Below are 21,294 nucleotides of genomic sequence, written 5' to 3' on the forward strand. Positions count from 1 at the left end.
ACTCTCACACACCATTTACATGCGATCATGTAAAGAAACTCACCGAGCGGAGCTTTGAGGAAGCGTCTCTCGATGCCTTGCTCAATGTTGGTAAGAGCCTGAGCCAGGATTCGTACAGAGTTGCTGACCACCTGAGGAGTTCCACTGCCGCTGGACCCATACGCTGCAGAGCTGTCAGACTTCACCTCCTGAAGCCTGAAGAATAAGCAGCTGTTTACACCGCACACAGGAACGTTCAGCTTTGAACGCACGAAGACTGAAACCCTGATTTGGACACTGGATCATCATGGCCAAACTACGCACCTGTCTCTGGCTCTCAGGTGGGCAGAGTCCACCTCCATGGCCTCCACTCTTCCGTTCATCCCCGTGTTCTCTCTGCCATCAGAAGCGAGCAGCTCATAATTTCCAGCTTCTAACGCCAAGCGCCATACCTGTCTATCCATCACCTGAACATCAAAAGAGAGATGAGTCAGCTGTGGCTTAGGATACCCATCCTTTACCATCGTCAGCAGGAACTCTCACCTTCAGAGTTCCCAGAGTTCCCTGGTGGATCCGGTCCTCAATATCCAGCAGAAGCTCTCTGAGTCTCACCTCCATCATAGACTCAGCTGCAGCAGTGCATTCTGGGAGTGCCTGGGATGACTCTTGATCCTCTGGGTAAAGAAAAGGTGTGAGTGATTACTACCTGCATCTGAATAATATTTGTAGTCCTAATGTCCACCCATGTATTTAGGCTCAGGCTCTCTTACCTGTGTGCTCGTATTTGTTTCTGTCACAGCTCTTCAGCAGGTGCTGCAGCCTCTCTCTCTCCTGCAGCAGCGCCTCCTTCAGGCTGCTCTCTCGGTGACCTCGAGGATTCAGAGCCTCGATTAGATGATCAACCTCCTCCAGTGAACTGTAGAAGGACCACTGGTTGGACTGGTTGATTGGTGGGCTGCAGATGTGGAGCGGGGCGGGATTTGAGGCGGCACTTTTTAGTCACGTCACCATCAGAAAGCTGTGTTATGTGTGTAAAACTAACTGGTTCACTCCCAGTATAAAATGTTACCTACCCTGTACTAGCTGCTTTATCCTTGGCCATTTCCTCTCCTTTCTCCACCTTGGTGGTGCTTGTGTCCTGGTCAGGTTTTGGGCTAGGCTGCAGCATGTCCTCGGTCAGGCCGAAGTGGTCTGCCTCCACAAAAAGGGCGGAGGCTGAAGGGAACAGCCAGTATCGGCGATACAGACGATCTCTACCCAAAGGCAACAGGCAGGTGCAGGCTGCAGCTTTCTGGATGCGTTCCTGCAGCTCTCTGACCTGCAGTGACGACAGAGCTGGATCAAACTGAATTCTTCTGCTTTTTAGGCTTTTGTCATTCTCACTAAGAAAGTTGGCTGAAGAAGACGCCACGAAAAACAAAAAGTGCTTTATGAATACAGACATGTTCACACACACACACGCCTCTGAACATCATTAGTCCTGTGTGCTGCTCAGTACCATTCAGTATTTATTATTTACTGTTGTGTGGTTGTTGCCATGGTTTCCCTGCTGTGTTGTTTTCTTTCTGCTTGTTGAAGCAGATTTTCAGTCTTTTCCCTCTTCTCCTCTTTCCTGTGCCCCGGTTGTGTTTGTTCTGATTGTAATAACTTAAAATAAAAATAATAATAAAGACTGAATAAACTAAGACAATCAAGTGGAACGGTAAATCATCCACTTATAATTCTGATTGCTACAGGGGGAAAAAACGCTGGTTTTAAAAGCAGTTTCAAACGCCTGGACTTTGGCAGAAGGCTTTAATTAAAAGCCCGTTCAGATCAGACGACAACAAGAACTAGGATGTTCAAAGAACACTGAAGTGTTGGTGACTGATATAGCTGCTGTATGACGGTGCTGTGCGTACATGCTCTCTCTTTGTATCGATGACAGTGTGAACAGCAGAACTGTTCCCGACTCCCTGACAGAGAGACTAATAACCAGCGTCTGTTTCTGACCTTCTCCTGCTCTCTCTCCAGCTCCTCTGCCGTCAGGCTGGTGGGAGGTTTCAGGTCAGACGCCGTCTGCTGCTGCTGTTCTTTCTGGTTTCCTTTGGCTGGAAGACAGAACAAACACATCTGACTTCAGACATTCACAAACGTTATCGTTCTTCCTGCTTCTTCTTGTTGTCTTTTTCACCTTTCATTATCTTGCTGCTCTGCTCCTCTTCATTTCCAGTGTGATGTTCTGTACACGAGTCACTGCAGAACAAATACAAGAACGTTCTGATATCTGTCAGAGACTCAATGAAAACCAGTAGGAAGGCAAATAAAATCAAAGATTTTATAATATTGACCTAAGTATTGCTAACACGACTGATGGAGTGTCATACACTCGTGGTAAAGATGCCCTTTTACTTGGTTTTTACCAAGACTGTAACCGACATGTGAAAGCCAGCTGTTTATCTTAAGTCTGAACGTTTCAGGCAGAATAAAATGACTTTGCACTTCCCAGTTACTGAAGGAGGCAGTTCACTAAAGTTACGAATGTCTGCAGTTCCCTGCGTACCCATTGGTCTGAAGTCGTCCCTTGAGCTCCTGTTCCTTCATCTTCTCCTCTTTCGCCCTCATCCTCTGCTCCTGCTCTCTCATCTTCTCCTCCTTACGGAGACGAACCCTGGAAGTACACAGCAGGTTAAACCGGTCATGTTCAAGCTTTGACTTTTGTATATACGGTCATGTGTCCCTGCATGTCTGCATTGTGAGCACACTATATAGGAGTACCTTTGTACATCCTTCTCATTACATACGGGTTCTTTTAACTATTGTACATGATGTATAATGTTTTTGAAGGCTCAAAGTGGTTTGTTATTTTTTTGCCACAGTTGACAATGTAACAAATTACATTAACTTATGCACTGCATTGCTTTTAATGTGCTCCCGATCTGCTGATCTCCTTCTTTTTGGCGGCTCCATATTGTGCTTACATCTCTGTGCAAGCTCGTGACGACCCTCCGAATGTGTCTTTTCAACAGCTCGAATCATTTCAGAGAAATGGGACCTCGTTTATCTTTGGTCTCGTGATGTGAACAGCCCTTAACGTGAGCTCTATTTGGACACGCCGCCCTTGCTCAACTCATGGCTTCAGTGTCAGATGTCCTCACTAGGCCACATGAAAGGATGAGGCAAGGTCACACAGTGGTTTGACCCCAAACCTCTAGTGGCCACTCTTTTTTTTCACACCTTGGCTCATGTGATGAGGCAGATGATCAATGGGTCAACGACCCTCGAGGGGGTTTTAATGCCTGGGACTCTCCACCGTTTGAGAGAGGTGAAACGTTTTCATGACAGAAAAAACAAAACTACAAAATTTGACAGGGTTTCACAGGCGGGTGGTTATTTGTCCTCATCTGTAGGACAGACTATGAAGGAACTGGGTCCCGTAAACACTGCAGCACAGAAGCCTGAACCAGTCTATTAACCAGTTCTGGTGACTGAACATTGATTTCAATATTGACAAATCTACACTGCCCGATAGATAACCTTCACTCTTCAGCCGAGTTGTGTGTATTTGTTGGTAAACTGTGCCCGCCCGTGTGCATATACCTATGTGCAGCCTCCTCCCTCTCCCTACGGTGCTGCTCAGCTCTAATCTCCCTCAGTTCGTGCCTCGCCGCTCGCTGCTCCTCCACACAGTCTTCAATCAAGTCTCTGCTGGACGCCAATGTCAGCACCTTCCCCACCAAAGCCTGCAGGATCCTCAGCTTTTCCCCTGTAGACAGCAATGCTGACTGATGAAACGTGCACACAGCACTATCACTGTATCATTACCTGATCTGTTACATATTCGCTGACTCTTGAACACAAAGCAGATGGTATCTGACCTGGGGTGAGGTCATACACTGCCGTGGATGACAGCTTCTTCAGCAGCGCTGGATCTGCCAGTCGCAGCTCCACACAAGGGTCGTCCATTACGGTGAACCCGCCTTGCTTCTGGTAGCGGAACTTTGCATTCCCGTGGTTACAGTCAGCACCAGATGCCAAAATGTGCAGGCGCAGGATTTCAGACAGCGTGCAGCTGTCTAGGTCGAGCTGCTTCAGACTGCAGCCCTGATGCAGCTGAGGCCAAGCTGCAGCCAATGAGGCGATAGCACTCAGAGCCGAACACGTGGGGTCAGAATCGTCATCCAGAGCGTCTGTCAGGTCTGAAGGCACATGCATAGTAAGAACAAAAGACACATGACACAGACTGTGCACACATGCATAGAACTGAACAGGACCGCTGAAAAGTCTCACCATTCAAAAACGTGAAAAGTGTGCATGTTCCTCAAGTGCAAAATTTAATAAAAGGGAGGAAAATTTTAAATTTCCCCTTTTCTGTTTCACATCCTGACTGAATCGACCAATTACAGACAATAAAACTCAACACAGCTTAACAGTTGGGAAGTTTTCGGGGGCTCACATTCTTCCCCTCTTTTAAGTGTGGAGAGAATTTTGCTGTGATGCAAATGTTTACGATACGATCGGCATGTGTAACACATTTTCAAATGGAAAACTATTTCCATACATATGCCCAAACCTGAAGAAATATCGATCATTTACACACATTTAAGTTCAGCTTCATGAATCTGATCATTTTCTCTTTCAAACACCTGTCTGTGTGTACAAGTGTCCACTTTATTTACAGTAAACAAACAAACACAGGTACACAGTGGAAGGCCCGGTGTCCCCATGTTACACTGGGACTTGAACACAGCTCATAGAGAAAATGATCAGATTCAGATACTGGGACAGCTTGTGGGTGTAAGGTTTTTCTTGTGTTTGTCAGTTTCCTGTAGTGTACTGCTAACAAAGACAGCAAGTGTGTCTGACCTTCAACCTGGTCTGCAGCTACCTCTTCCTGCTCCTCATCTAGAGCCTGAAAGATGGCTGTCAGGAAGAAAAACAGCAGCTCACACAGAGGACCCTCAGGATCAGAACCCACCAGAGCCTCCTCCAGAACCTCTGTAAGGAGACAGCAGTCAAACATCGCAGTCAGAAAACTGGAAAACTGAACAATAAAGGTCCTGCATCTCTGTATGTTAGAACTAACTCAGTGTTTCACTTTGATATAGGTATTTGAAATCAAAGTCCCTTCTACCAATGACTGAGTAACAAAACTGTAGAAGTTCTAAATAAGTTAAAGAAAAGAATTTGTCTGTTCTGCAAAAAGTCTGATGGACTTTACATAGAAGAAAAGAAAATGAAAGAAAAGGCAGCAGATTATAAATGACCTGTATTTATATAGCACTTTACTAGTCCCTAAGGACCCCAAAGCACTTTACACATCCACCCATTCACACACTGGTGATGGCAGCTACATTGTAACCACAGCCACCCTGGGGCGCACTGACAGAGGCGAGGCTGCCGGACACTGGCGCCACCGGGCCCTCTGACCACCACCAGCAGGCAACGGGTGAAGCATCTATAATTAGAACCTCCTTTATCTACATATCACTTTAGCCACAAAACAGCCCAGCATCACACGTAACCAGTCTGGGAGCAGAGTACAGACGAGGACACACTGGAAATGTTGTTAAACAGAGCAGTAACACAGATTTTAGAAACATTCGTTTTAGTTGGGTTGGTTATTGTACTTTGAACATAGAAACAATAACATTTCACTGAAACTGAAAACTACCAGAATCCAAACGATTAGCCCACTGATGGCGACGAGCATCCTTGTTGCTGGATAACAGATGCAGCATGTTCAGCCCACAGGATTTCAAAGGAGGCATTTCTTTACCAGAAGCGATGTATGTACTGTCACCTCTGAAGACAAAGCAATGACCCAGACCCAGTTTTGCCGCTGACAGCTGAAGGTTTTCTCCTGTCGTCATGATTCCCCCCACCTTGACTAGATGTATATCAATTTCCTGCTTTGTGAGCGACTCTTAAATCCAGCCTGATTAGGATGTTTTTGATATGCTGCTTTCCAAATAACAGGTCAAACCCCTGTCAGAGTTTCTGTACTTTGGGTAAATTGGGGGATAACCCCTAAGTTTAAGCTTTGAGCATTACCAAGTTAAAACCAGTGTTGGTCAAGTTACTTGAAAAAAGTAATCAGTAATTAATTACTGATTACTTCCCCCAAAAAATAATCCCGTTACTTAACTGATTACTCATTTTCAAAAGTAATTAGTTACTTAGTTACTTTTTAAAAACACGATTTACAACCTGAAGAGGTGATAAAGTGATAGATCTTTCAGCCCAATTCTACTTTTTCTACATAATCCATCATACAAAATGTAATCAGATGGAAAAGTCTCTTTTTAAAACTCGTTTTATTAGTTTTAATCTTTTAACTTTATGCATCAAGCAAACATTTAATTATATGCAACATTCTCTGACTGGAAGAAATTAGTTTAACATTTAAACCTATTTTCTGCACATTCCAGCACATAAAATAAAAATATTTTTTGTGTTTACACTCAGTCTTTCAAATAGATGCAAGTAAAACACAGCAGAAAATAAATAAAGTCAAAGACTCAGTGGTCCTGTTGCTCTATTTTCACCTGTAAAGCAGGAGTGGGGTAGGCGGAGGTTTACCCGGGTGCAGGTGTGCCGCGGTCAGTGGAAGAATCCGCGAGTGTCTCTGTGAGTTTCCCATTACGTCGTAGCTACTCGGTGCTTGTTGGAAGTTTAGGGGTTTTTTTCGCTGTAAAAAGTTTTCTTCCCACGCACAGCGGACACTAATGTTTTTGTCACTTTTTATGGAATCAAACTCAAAGTAAGGTCAGTACTTCCACGCTTTAAACGCTGCACGCTCATACTCTCTCTGCACTCGATATGTGATCCACTGTTGATCTGCACACAGCTGTTGTCACTAACGTCGCACTCGCTTACGTCACTGTCGTGAGACAATCTCGCAAAGAAATCACGGTTTTAGTAACGCAGTAACGCAGCGTTCCTACGGGAAAGTAACTGTAATCTAATTACCGTTTTTGCAATAGTAATCCCTTACTTTACTCGTTACTTGAAAAAGTAATCTGATTACAGTAGCGTTACTGCCCATCTCTGGTTAAAACACAATAAAAAGGACAGTTTTTCAGGAATCTTGTATTTTTAAATGGTGTGCATATAGAAATAATTTATTCTTTATAAAGAAATCTAGCATGTTTAGAAATGCTATGTAGAAAATTCATGGCTCTGCTGAAGCATTTGTGAACCTTTCACTGGAAGAATAATTCTGCCATCAACTGCAAAGAGCATGTAGAAGTATTCTCACCCAGAGAGACCCCATCAGGGAACTCATCCTTCAGGTCAAAGGCCTCACCAAAGGCCTGCAGGAACTCCAGAACCATCAGAGCATCTCCAAAGAGCTCTGCTGGAAGCCGGGTTTTCACTGGAATTGGCCTTGGCAGCTCCTGGTGGGAGAAGCAAAAGAGGAACACATTCAGTAAAATTATAAATCACGTCAGCAGTAATGACACCCGTGACACGGCTATGTCAATCAGAGGTCATTAAAATCAATCAGTGTGTAACTTTGCCAAAACAATGTGGGACTCTGGTCTTCTCTGGTCCCCTCCCCAATTAGACCAGGAGTCACATGTTTAGTCACATGTTCTCCTTAAATTGCTGTCTGTCTAGGTGGTGTCCAAAAAACCATGTGGGCTTTATAGATAAAGCATTATGGCCCCGCCCCTCAATGAGCCTGGTTCTGGTTTCTTCCTGTTAAAAGGGAGTTTTTCCTTCCCACTGTCACCAGGTGCTTGTTCATAAGGAGTCTTGTGATTGTTGGGTTCTGTATGTATTATTGTAGGGTCTGCCTTACAATATAAAGCACCTTGAGGAGACTGTTGTTATGATTTGGCGCTGCAGAAATAAAACTGAACTGACTCAGTGTTTACAAAATGAAACAACTGAAACTTGATTAATGCTTCTGTAGCAGTGACCTATACTGACTTCAGTGCCACGTCACCACAGACAGGAGGGCACAGACTACAACAGACACCGTCCTCTGATTTACATTAGACCAAGCTCCTTCTAAAGCTTGTCTCACGGCTCCTCAGACAACAACAGGCACTACTGAGTCACTCTCTCATGTAAAGATGACAGTGCATGGATAAATGCAGGCATATGCCGTCAGTGAGGAACAGTGTAACACAAAACAATGAGGAAGTGAAAGTTTCCTCATCCCGAGTATTCAGACACAGCATTGCATTTGCTAATGTTTCTTCTTTTAAATGTGACAACTGTGTTGTATACTGTGTAAATGACGTCCACTGGCTCGTTCCCCTGGACCAACACTAAAGTTTCAGTCAACACGCTTGTCCAAATGTGCTCATGGCAGAGGCGGTGCATTCACTGACCTTCAGGTCTTCACACTCCATGTCCTCTCTGGGTTTGCTCCAAAGCTTCAGCTGCTCTGCGTATTTCTTCTTCTCCTCCTTTAACTTCTCTCGTTCCTGTGAATCAGAAAACATGTCTCAACATCATTCCTGTAATTTTTTCTGATGTGCAGCTTTAATCATCAGACGTGCAGCTACATCTGATGATTAAAGATACTTACCCGGTCTTTCTCCAGCTTCCTGCGCTCCTTCTCCTCCCTCCTCCTCTGCTTCTCCTCTTCAAACCTGCGTCTCTGTTCCTCCCTTAGCCTTTCCTTGTCCTCCCTCTCCCTCCGCTTGGCTTCTTGCACCTCCTCCTTTTCTTTCTTCAGTCGCGCCTTGTCTTGAGCTGCAGCCACCATCTCCTCCCTCTGCTGTAGCAACTTCAGTTTCTCCTCTGCAGCTTTCAGTAGAGACGAACTCGCCTGAAAACAACGTTTACATGCTTTATTTCTACACAAACGTAACATTTCAGGTTTACCTAATGAGAGTAAACCGCAGACACCACTGACACTCATTCCTGTTATACTACAGTTTGAAGGGTGCACACATGTACTCTTTGTCTAAGGATGACGTTTATGTAACCTGGACCAAATAAACCTTTTCATCTTGTGGATACAGAAACTTTAACACAAACATGGAAGCTAACATGTGTGAGTGGTTTCCTCAAAGATCAGCCTGCAGCAACAATTAATATCAAGACTTTTGAAGAGTTTGCAGTTTTTAATGGAAAACATAACAAGATAGCAGCGTGTCAGGCTAATGTCACCAGCTCACATTTATAAACACAACGTTTAAGTAGAAGTTGTTGTGAAACTGTGACGTTTCAAAGAGAGCATGCAGGGTGTGCCTGCCCGGCTGATTAGACGCTTAAAAACACTGTGGACTAATCTAATCAGATTTCATTGATGTACAGCATCAGTGTGATAATCCACACAGCAGCTACTTCTAATGACTGTCAAAAAGCTGCCACTAGATAGCAGCAGGCCCCTCTGCCTCTCGTTGGTGCGACTAAATGCAGACATCAACCCTCACTCTTCCCAACGCCCTGCAGGAGCAAACTCAACTCAAGCCTGGACTCACCCCCGTTTCCTGTTTCTCGTTAACGGCTCCATGTTAAACTGTGCTGGCGTCATCGTCACTGCTGCTGTTGTGATGTCAGCGTTTTGCTTTAACACCCGTGTGGGCCTGATGTTGCCAGACTTTTTATTTACACTTATGGAAACAGGCTCCGTCTTGACAAACTGACCAGATATTTAAAGATTATGTCACTACATTCTCTGCTAAAAAATATTAAAAGTGTATTTGGTGAAGCACAAACAGGCTATTTCAAAACATCAAATATAGTTTGGGTGACTTTTACACGGCCGGTACAACATCTGCCCCAATTTGTCGATCAATGTCAAACTGTCCCCTCACTGGTCAACAGCACAGAGCTGCTTCATCCTCTGGGGTCGCATCCAAATCACTCGACCAATTTAAGATGATATATCACTGAGGAGCAGTCACACCAAGTCTCCATTTCGACTTGTATATAGTTTGAAGTCCGCACCTTCAACACAAGTTTTTAAAATTGTGTTAATGGGCCAGTCAAACCAGAGTTATACGTGGAATATATGCGAAGCTTTTTCCTGAATACTATCATCATGTTTAGAGCAGGAAGGACAGGCTCACAGGCGCACTCTGCTCGCACTGAACCCGTTTACTATTGGTGGGAAAATGCACCACGTCAAACACAAGAACAATGACATGACCACGTCATATTTGGTTGTTTAGGAAGAGGAGAAAGTTTCAGGAGCGAGTGAGTTTTAGCGGGATTTGAGACGAGAGATTGGTGCCACACAGTGTGTTTGGAGTGTAGTCGTTTGTTTTGTGTCAGAACAATGAAGACAAACCAAATGTCACAGTCGCTGCCAAAAAGCCACCAGAGGCCGTTTGCAGTGTAAACGCAGGGGAGTGATACACCTGCTGGCAGGCCTGTGATTGGCTCCTCTGTCTTGTGTTGGACAGAAACTATTTTGTGGAGTGGCACAAATAAATTCTGTGGCAGCGAACTGTTCTGTCATTTTATTTTTAGTAGTTTGAAATTGTTGTACAAAAAAAGACACTGGCTGCATTTTTAGGTAAATGGTTGCATATAACTTTGCTGTTTTTAAAATCTGCGGATATGTTTTTAAAACTGAGACTCTCTCGTAGCATTTCATGATGATTTTCGCATTTTCTTGTGATTTAAGATCAACTGTCTTAATGTCAGAATGAAAAAATGACTGTAAATTCAGAAATCAACCAGTCTTGGACTTGGATGTGCCGACTGTCATTCCCATTGCTTCACACTCGGCCGCAAACTGCTCCAGTGTAAGCTGGAGGTCATAACTTGATGAGGCCAACGTAGTGAACTTCGAACCGGTGAACGTCTACCGCCGCACCACCCAGAGCATCCTGACCAACTGTATAACAGTCTGCTACGGGAGCTGCTCTACCTCGGACCAGAAGGCGTTGCAGTGAAAACCACCCAGCGCATCGCCAGAGCACCACTTCCTGCCATAAATGACATCTAAAGGAGGCGGTGTCTGAAAAGGGCTGGGAAAATCATCAAAGACCCCAGTCACCCATCACATGGACCCTCCTGCCCTCTGGGAGGCGCCACAGGAGCCTCCGGACTAAGACCACCAGGTACCGGAACAGCTTCTTCCCCACAGCTGTCAGACTCCTGAACTCTGCCTCCTGACATCTGACCCACGTTAAACTCATGGACTGGACATACACACACCCACACCCACAACCACCTACACACACACACACACACACACACACACACACACACACACACACACACACACACACACACACACACAGAGAATGGACACAAACAAATGGACAACTCATACACACAATAATAACATGGGCTGAACCACCACTCACAACCACCAGCACTTTATATAACCACTGTGGAAATTAGCCACTCTCACTGATCTAAACTGCACTACTGTAATGCTGTACAGACAGTCATTCTGTACAATGTGATAATTATAGTTCTACAACTGTTTAATAAAACTCACAATTGTATATCTAAAATCTGTATAGTTTTCATACGCATAACCTGTCCATAGCCTGTGCACTCACTACAGCTATAGCCTGTACATACACTCAACAAAAATATAAACGCAACACCTTTGTTACTGCTCCCATTCCCCATGGGATGGACGTAGAGACCTAAAATTCATTCCAGATACACAATATAACCATCCCTCCCAAACAGTGGTCACAAATCAGTCCAAATGTGTGGTAGTGGGCACATCTGCTATATTGAGATAATCCATCCCACCTCACAGGTGTGCCACATCAGGATGCTGATCTGACATCATGAGTAGTGCACAGGTGTACCTCAGACTGCCCACAACAAAAGGCCACCCTGGAATGTGCAGTTTTGTCTCACAGCAAAATGCCACAGATGCCACAAGCAATGAGGGAGGGTGCAATTGGCATGCTGACAGCAGGAATGTCAACCAGATCTGTCGCCCGTGCATTGAATGTTCATTTCTCAACCATAAGCCGTCTCCACAGGCGTTTCAGAGAATATGGCAGCACATCCAACCGGCCTCACAACCGCAGACCTCGTGTAACCACACCAGCCCAGGACCTCCACATCCAGCAGGTTCACCTCCAAGATCGTCTGAGACCAGCCACCCAGACAGCTGCTGGAACAATTGGTTTGCAAAACCAAACAATTTCTGCACAAACTGTCAGAAACCGTCTCAGGGACGCTCAACTGCATGCCCGTCGTCCTCATCGGGGTCTTGACCTGACTCCAGCTCGTCGCCGTAACAGACTTGTGTGGGCAAATGCTCACATTCGATGGCGTCTGGCACGTTGGAGAGGTGTGCGCTTCACGGATGAATCATGGTTCACATTGTTCAGGGCAGATGGCAGCTGAGAATGTCCCAGTTCTTGCATGGCCAGCATACTCACCGGACATGTCACCCATTGAGCATGTTCGGGATGTGCTTGACCGGCGTATACGACAGCGTGTACCAGTTCCCACGAATATCCAACAACCTCGCACAGCCATTGAAGTGGAGTGGACCAACATTCCACAGGCCACAATTGACAATCTGATAGACTCCATGCGACGATGTGTTGCACTGCATGAGGCAAATGGTGGTCACACCAGATACTGACCGGTTCTGGGTCCCCAGACCCCCAATAGTGCAAAAAACTGCACATTCCAGGGTGGCCTTTTGTTGTGGGCAGTCTGAGGTACACCTGTGCACTACTCCTGATGTCAGATCAGCATCCTGATGTGGCACACCTGTGAGGTGGGATGGATTATCTCAATATAGCAGATGTGCCCACTACCACACATTTGGACTGATTTGTGACCACTGTTTGGGAGGGATGGTTATATTGTGTATCTGGAATGAATTTTAGGTCTCTACGTCCATCCCATGGGGAATGGGAGCAAAAACAAAAGTGTTGCGTTTATATTTTTGTTGAGTGTAGTTATAGTATATTCATAACATGCCTTCATACCGTGTACATTGTAACATTCCTATAATAGATCCATACTCTGCAATATATCCATATTACTGCTAAAGCACTTCTGGATGGATGCAAACTGCATTTTGTTGCCTTGTTCTTGTGACATGTGCAATGACAATAAAGTTGAATTCTATTCTATGCACGAAAACAAAGCTGAAATCCTGAAACTACTGAAGTGGAGATCCACCAACAGCTGGTTACACACCTGCTGATGGAAACTATGAACAGAACTAGGGCTGTGCGATATGACCAAAATCTCATATCCCGATACAAGACATTTATCGTCCTGGCAACGCTATAAATCACAAAAATTTAACATTTTCTGTAAATTCTGTGAATCTCGGGCAGCTCGACTTGCGTGAAGTTGTTTCCAGCTGGGCGTCGTGCAGCTGGAGTCGAGTGTTTTGACCGATGCATGAAACGATACATTTTTAGACGCAAGTTGTAACGGCCGCCGTTTTCTTTCAAAGTTTGAGTCTAAGGTTTATTTTTTAGCACCTGACGGCTCTTTTTTGCTTCTCCTCCGTAAACTCTCTGCACACTCTTCAAAATAAACTGAATTACATGCAAAAGTCTCAACAGCGTCTTGAGCTTTATGGTGAAAGGTTTACGTGGAAAACAAACACGTGGACGGCGGAGCCACGCGATGGTTTTACCGTCACTATTGCTAACGACAACACGTACAAACAGGCGCTTGTCTGTCCGTAGTGTGGTTATATTAAATATAAGAGAAAGAGAGAACTTTAAGAAATTAATAAAGTCACTACAGTGACATCAGAACATGAAAAAATATTGCTGTAAACAGTTTATTTTGCGACACCACGAAACAAACGACAGACGTTTTTATATCGTCATGCGATACATATCGTTATATCGAACTGCCCTAAACAGAACCTGTGACAAGCAGCTGGAAGTCCACTGGGAACAAGTCCAGCATACAGCAGACATTCAGACCAAGTTCTCCCTGCATTTGTATGGGACCATTCCTCCTGAATCTGAGGGCTGACCAACACGTGGACTCACCTTTCTGCCACAGATTTTCTTAAAGAGCCAGAGTAACTGGGACATATAACCTCAGATCTAGGATACAAACAAACTCTTTCATCGACCTTCAACTGAGGATATGTGGTCCTCCTGTGGACGGTGGGCCCACCGGAGAGGGGACCCAGGTAGCTTCTTTGGCTGGGCCCCAGGGGCTAAGAGCCAGCCATCAGACTCTGAAGCCCGGCTTCAGGGTAGGACCCCGTTAATCCTTTGTCACCCCCCATTAACCCTACTGTATGCCAGTGCATGATAACTCATACGTACCTGTCCGGGTGAGTCACGCCTTCCACATTTAGAAGAGGGGCTGAAGGAGAATAGTGGGGGCTCGTCAGGAAAGAACTGAGAGAAGGTCTGTTTAGACAGCTGGTACTTTGCCATGGAGGAGGGCTGAAACACAGCGAGAGACGACAGCAAGGTTGTGATTAGGGTGCTGCAGCTGCACCAGATGCTGACTTTAGCAGTAATATTCTCACCTTTAGTGTGACGATCCCACTCTGAGGCTCGCAGTGCTGCTTGAAGAGCAGCTTCAGTCTCTCTCTGGACAGAGCGCTTTTCTTGCGACTTAATACAAAATAAATCAATTAGTTTAACAATGAGAAACCACTTTCCCATCAGTGCCTGAGCGCAGTCATTCCCACTCCAACTCAGCCCACATCAGTTTTATTAATGTGTCATGCTTCACCTTTACAACATGTATAGTCAAGATATGGAACAAAACACTTGATAATTCCAGCACTGAACAGTGAACAGACAAGGAAGTCCTCTCACACCACATCTTTAAGTGCCAATAATATCACATCGATTTAGGATTAAGAGTCTGACACAGAGCTTGTAAGTTCTCCCTGCTCTGAAATTTGTGTTTCACAGAGTATTATGCACCACGACGTTTACCCCGTTGAACGCAGCAGATTGTTATTTTATTGCATTATGAGAATACTTTCCATGGTTGTACCTGGGAGCTTCTCACCTGATCTGATTGGCTTTGACAGTGAATGGCTCGCTGTGTTTGTTCTTCATCATCCTCACTGTGTATTTGAACACTGATGGACTCAAAGACTTCTTCCTGCTAACACACACACACACTTTAGATCACACTTCAATAACTTGAGATCGTAACATTGGCATGACCTTTCACCTACTGACCCATTGACTTGTACTGTGGAACTCTGGAAGGCGCTGTGCTCGTCATCACTATCACTGATGACAATCGTGTCATCGTCAGCCATCTTGCCGTGGCCGTTAACATCTGGTGCTCGACTAACACTGGAATCAGGCAGGTGTACCTGCAGGATCTCACACACATATCTGAAAAGCAAAAGCAGAAAATGACCTCACTCCACCTGGTTTCACCTTTGCTCTTTAACACAGAAAGATGGAGGCTAACAATCTGTAAGTACACAAACATGGATATATTTCAAATGTGTACCTGGCTCCGTTACATCCACTGACGTCCACCACCTCCCCAGGAAAGAACCGGTCTTTGACAAAAGTGTAGACGTCCTCACAGAGCTCTGTCAGCCTGCAGCACTGGCTCAAAGCAGCAAGGTGGAGCAGAGGCACCACCAAAGACTGAGGGAAGCTCTCCAGACTCTGCCTTGCCCGCCGCTCACTCTCCACTGCCTCAAGATAAGTGAGTCCCGCTCGCCCCGTCAGAGCACAGCTCCACACCAAGCTGTTACACAGAATGGTCCTCTCAAAGAACTCACTGAGGAAGAGGAGGGTCACAATCAGATATTAAGGCGCACACAGCCTCTTTATATTCCAGTCCAGTTTCTAGAAGCTCCAAGAATGTTTACAAACACACATCAAGTACCTCTCATCTCGTTCACTGTCCTGTATGACATTCAGAACTTATCCAAAGACCAGAACCCTGCAGACAGTTCTCTATAAGGCAGGATTGACAAATATGACCCCCATCATATGCTGGTCGAAATTATTTTAAAGTTTTTCCCCACACAGTTATTTTATTTATTTGGCTGTCAACTGCTGTTCAGTCAGTTACTGATCCCAGTACCAACTCCACCAATGGACTCCAGCAGGTGATGGCTGTCCTCGTTTTGTTCTGTAGGCTTGGTAGGTTCACTGCAAAGGAGTGGATCAGTTCTTCACCTGATTCAGGTCTTGGTTAGAGTGGCATTTCAAGTCACACCAAATCTACAGTTCAAAACAAGGAGTAACACCATCAGCTGCAGACCAAGACAGTCCAGTGCAGAGCAATCAGGAGCAACATCCAGGACCACTGAAACAACCTGAGCCCTGTACTACAAAGCGAGTTCAACATGCACAGGTCCAGTTCTTTGGATTCACTTCACTAACACGTGCCATCAGAATACGCAGCTACATGAAGGCGGTGATCAACTGACTAAGCTATCCCAGGGTTTCTCTGCTCGTTCATGTGAAAGGGGTGGAAGGAAACATCTAACCAGTCACTTTTATGGATAAGTACACTGGCAGGAGAAGGACTGACTTTACAGAGAATGATAAAACTATATTATGAGAAAAACAAGGGATGAACCACATAATATGGACTGAAACAACACAGCTGCTGCAGAAGAGTGAGAGTGATGTGAGAGTATGAAGGGAGGAAGTATTTAATAGAATCCGTTTGTCTGCCTGTTTTATAGCAGTGTAGCCTCCACAGTTTGAGATAGTTTAAAATTTCGGGTAAAAACCAAAAACAGTTCAAGCTGATTTCATGTTGGTGAAGATTGGATCCATATGAAGGTCAAAGTCACACCAAGTGTGAAAGCATGCAGAGTTCTGTGAAACCACAGAGAGACAAAGAATGGAGACTGAGTCTAACAGCTCAGGATCCAACGCACACCAGCTCGTCTAACATGGTGGAGGCATCATTATAGGATGGCTGTGTACTGCTGCCAGTGGAACTGGGCCATTAGTGTTTGCTGATGGGGAGCAGATGAACTCTAAAGCGTAATGCTCTCTGCTCAGAGTCATCTAAATGCTGCAAAACAGACCGGACTGCATCTGCAGTGCAAATGATAATGACACCAGATATACATGAGGACAGCATTACTAGACTCAAAGTGTTAATGAGCTGTTAACAGATTATTAAACAGATTTTAACACAGCTCTGCCAAACATTCAGTTCAGCACTTTGTTGAAGCAAGTGAGTAATGTTCACTTTGTCCTTCTGCAGGCAGTTCTTCACCAGGAGGGAAGGGGATTGTTGTATCGTCATCATTTTGGAAGACGAAGCATCGACACAGACCCGCTTTGGCTGTCTTTCAAAGTCTTCTCCCATCATTCTCTCTTCTTGATCCCTCCCACCTTAAGAAGATTTCCAGCTCTGATCTCTCCACAGTATGATACTTCCACCACCGTGTTTCACTGTGGAGGCTGGGTTCTGTGGGTTGTGTGCATCTCTCTTCAGTCAACAAACATAAACAGGCCTTCTCCAAAAAGCTCTAGTTTCACATCATCTGCCGAAAGGAAGCACTTCCAGTAACACGATCTTTCTGGAACCTCAACCTGAAATCTTTATATTATGTTGGAATCTGAAGATCCCCATTTTAATTTGACTTTGAAAGCACTGAGCATTACATTAATTGCTAAACATTTCTACATTTTTCAGAGTACTAATAAGATTGACCCTGGTGGTTTTCTGAAATAATTTGTATGCAAACCCCCCCCCCCCAAAAAAAAGCTTTCTATAGAAAACCAGCATGTTTAGAAGTTCTATGTTATGGCCAAGTCAGTCATCTGATCTCAGCCTAACATACTTCTCCATTATTAAATACAAAACTGAATGCAGTAAAGGTCTAGCACACCGATGCAAAGGAGGAAACTGGTTGTAGACTTCAGGCAGACACTGAATATTACATGAATTTACTTATGTAGAGCCAAAACACAACAGTCGCCTCAAGACACTTTAGATTTTAAGTTAAAGACTCCACAACAACTGCAAGTGTGCACTTCAACATGATATCGATTGATTTACAAAAGGCTGTGGTGGTGTACAGAAAGAAAGAAATACATAAAAAGTGTCTTTGCCCCAAACATTAGGGAACCATATGTTTCCAAAGTGCTACACCTCAGGAAGTACTGAAGCATCTTCGAAGCCCAGAAAGCTCCAGGGTTAACAGTAAAGTTATCTGGATAATTCAACCTTCTGCTTTGTAGAACAGGCTTGTACAGTACGGACTAACTGTTATGAAGCAGGCAAACATCCAAAGTAAGACTGAGGGTGGTATCCCTTACTAAAGCCAAAGCAATGTTGTCTCAGACAAATGAAAAATATATATTAAAATCCAGAATTGCAAAATGTAGCAGGAGAGACTGGCCAAGTAAGTTTCTTTAGTAAACTCTGTTTCTTTCTAGTTTGTAAATCTAGCACATTTTAATAATCTACTTAGTTCCTCCTACACCGGGCAGCGCATCGCTACTTGATCTACTTGATTAAAACTAATCAAATGATCTGATTAGCTCCCAGAAAGGGAGAACAGTTCCCAACAAACTAAACCTGATCTAAAACTGAGTGAACATTTGTACAGAGAGCGTAATAAACACAAGTGATACAGGTTACGGGTGTGCCATCAGTCGCATACGTGGACAGATATATTTGCTCCTTCTTTAGTGTAATTTTACATTCTTTGTATGTTCTTGTTTTACTTGAACTTAATTTTCCCGATCGTCTCTCTAGGCTACAACACCCCCCCGCACATTTGGAAGCCCAAGCTTGCCTTTATCAATTATGCAACATCTGTTAACTGCCTTGTAGTCACTTTTGGTTTTCAGTGCGAAGACGTCCACAGAATGTGAACCTCTTTTTGAACCATACTTGGCTTTTTAACTTTTAACTAGAGGCAGTTAAAATATTAGGAACTGTTCAACACGTAGGAACCAGGGATACAAATATGCAGGCGCTAATCTTAGAAAACAAACCAGCAGATCCATCTATCATAATAATTATATGCACAAGTAATTTTCAGTTTCGTCAATGTCATAACAAAGGCTCCTCTAAGACCTGCACGGTATGCCAATATGAATAATGCTCAGAAATACAAGTGTGCATGTAAATGTAGTCAGTGAGTACACCATGTTAACTTCATCAAATGAAGAATTAGTACAATCTGCACATATTTCAACTCTCTGCCAAAACAAGTAAGCATGTCTCTATATAAAAACAGAGAAACAAAGTGAAAAGTTTGTCTTACTTGAATAGAAATTTGAGGTGTGCCACCTTTTGTTTTACACCGTTTTTATTGCTAAAGCTGTCAGAAAAAACAGAAGTTGTGACGTATCGCGTCATGTTTGCCACTATGTTACAGTGGAGCAGATGTATAAAGTTACACATAATGTTTGAGTACACTCACCCAACATGTACCACTATATACTGAAGCTGTCAGCTGAAGACGTCCACGGTCCATTTGGCCCGAGTTTCTTCAGACTGACGTCGAGTTTAGCGGAACTTTAACTTCAGTTTGGAGTAAAAACAGAGAACTTCTTTGATTTTTTCCGCTCGGGAAAATGACCGAGTGAGTTTGCAAACTTCATGTGTGCTCTTAAAAAGCACTCTTAGTGCGCTGGACCTCAGCAGGTGGGTGCAACAGACCTACACTATGAACGGATACCGAGCCTCACCACATCAAGCTAACTGCTAAAACTAGCTGAGCTAACCGCCGGCTCACTGACAGCTTCAGTGTTAGCTTACCCAGCTAACCCACTTTAGCTTCAGTTGGCTAACTGACTTGGATAACATTACACCTGCCAAATCCCACCTTCATACCCGACTACCTGCTTTAACCTACGTTTTAATGGCGCGGGAGAAGGGGGGCATGCATCCCCCCGCCCGAGCCCATAAAAGTTTTTTGTTTTGTTTTTTCAGGACAAAAGTTGTTTTTTGTTCATCTTGTTTGGAAGTTTGCTAAGCACCAACTGTCAATGAGACATCGTTCAAACTTCAGTTCAAGTGACTCTTTAAAGGACCCTCCAGGTGAGACAAGTGGCCGTAAGGTACTTACTCGTAGGTCCTGAAGATTTCGTGCGTGATTTTACAGAGAAACACCTCCTCGTCTGGTCGTAGGTCCGCCGGGGGTTTCTGTCGGATGAAAGGTTTTCTGTGGAGAAGCGGCATCTTTCAGCTCCGCTTCCACCGGCCGCACTTAGAAAATAAGAAGGAAACTGGATATATCAATATCCGAAGATCAGACGTAAACTCTGACCAAACACTTCAAAGTAAAGTAAACCCGGAACCCGGACTGTGAACGCGGCGGGGATTAACCGAGTGGTAGGAGACAAGAGGAGGTGAGCGGGTCTTTTGTTAGACGCGCTGATAATCTGACCACATGGAAGTGTACTCCTCACCGTGTAAATCGACACACTCAACTCTTAGAGAGTAAAATAAAAATCACAAAGCCCACATCCACTCGCTCCTAGTGGAGAACAGCTTAAAAACACGCTTCTGGTGGTCTTTACCGAGTTGTGTAACAAAGAAGCGATAATACGCCGTCCAATCTGAGGAAGAAGTCCGGGCTGAAAAGCCGCTCACTGGCGGCTTGTTGACCAAGTTTTCGTGTACTTCACGGACCCACAAAGAGCTGGGAAATATTACGGTTTCGCTTAATCTGCATTCTTCACCAAAATAAAAGTACTAACACCACCATTTAAAATTAGTCTGTTACAAATATAAATACTGCATCTGAAATGTTATTAAAGTAGTACGTAAGCATGTAAGTGTTATTATGAAATCAGGAAAATCAGAAGAAAGAACAAATGATGGACACTGAATGAATTATTTCCAAATAGTTCCAAACCGCTCTCCCTGACCCATCACACCGTCTCTACTCCACAGTTGTGATTCAGCAGAGCTCCTTCTCCCCCAGACTGATTCTGCTTGGTTCTTTATAAGAACCTTTATAAGACGTCCTCACAGAGCTCTGTCAGCCTGCAGCATTGGTGCAAAGCAGCAAGGTGGAGCAGAGGCACCACCAAAGACTGAGGGAAGCTCTCCGGACTCTGCCTTGCCCGCCGCTCACTCTCCGCTGCCTCCACATAAGTGAGGATATTGGATAGATATTGAATCTGTAAATTCAATATCTCTATAAAGCTGTATAATAACTATGCATTCAGATGATCCCAAAAGTATTCTTGTACTATACCTTCATGCAGCTGTATTTCTTAGATTTATAGTGTACATGTAATTTAGTGCACTTTGCATCATTTACACAATGCTAGTCTTACTTTTACTGCTTTTAACTAACTTCATTTTTACATTTCTTTGTTTTTTATCATTCCTATAAATCTCATCGTATAAAGTTCTTACCAGGAGCATGTGGCACTTTTATTTTAACTGTGTTATTTATTTGTTGTTCATTGTAGACTTTACTATTTTTACTCTTTATCACGCTGCTGTAACAGCAGTGGGCTCAAT

The 21,294-nt window shown here is 44.2% G+C and overlaps 1 protein-coding gene across 3 annotated transcripts in view; it reads right to left on the minus strand.

Annotated features, from left to right (window-relative positions):
• The window catches only part of baz1a (bromodomain adjacent to zinc finger domain, 1A), a 37,792-nt gene extending 17,326 nt beyond the window's left edge, over positions 1 to 20,466 (minus strand). The window contains exons 1-21 of one of the 3 annotated variants that reach the window (XM_026151608.1): positions 20,340 to 20,466; positions 19,886 to 20,025; positions 15,331 to 15,609; positions 15,048 to 15,209; positions 14,872 to 14,967; positions 14,378 to 14,465; positions 14,169 to 14,291; positions 8,504 to 8,746; positions 8,304 to 8,399; positions 7,220 to 7,358; positions 4,825 to 4,956; positions 3,837 to 4,157; positions 3,559 to 3,724; positions 2,522 to 2,629; positions 2,153 to 2,214; positions 1,972 to 2,069; positions 1,053 to 1,297; positions 750 to 934; positions 523 to 653; positions 304 to 446; positions 44 to 195 (exon numbers count right to left, since the gene is read on the minus strand). In XM_026151608.1, the coding sequence (XP_026007393.1) occupies positions 44 to 195; positions 304 to 446; positions 523 to 653; positions 750 to 934; positions 1,053 to 1,297; positions 1,972 to 2,069; positions 2,153 to 2,214; positions 2,522 to 2,629; positions 3,559 to 3,724; positions 3,837 to 4,157; positions 4,825 to 4,956; positions 7,220 to 7,358; positions 8,304 to 8,399; positions 8,504 to 8,746; positions 14,169 to 14,291; positions 14,378 to 14,465; positions 14,872 to 14,967; positions 15,048 to 15,209; positions 15,331 to 15,609; positions 19,886 to 19,998 (3,082 nt within the window). In that variant the 5' untranslated portion in view covers positions 19,999 to 20,025; positions 20,340 to 20,466. The other 2 variants (XM_026151606.1, XM_026151607.1) reach the window with 2 other exon arrangements.
• Between the last annotated feature and the right edge of the window lie 828 nt (positions 20,467 to 21,294).

The sequence above is a fragment of the Astatotilapia calliptera genome, chromosome 19 (genome assembly GCF_900246225.1).
Source record: "Astatotilapia calliptera chromosome 19, fAstCal1.2, whole genome shotgun sequence".
NCBI lineage: Eukaryota > Metazoa > Chordata > Actinopteri > Cichliformes > Cichlidae > Astatotilapia > Astatotilapia calliptera.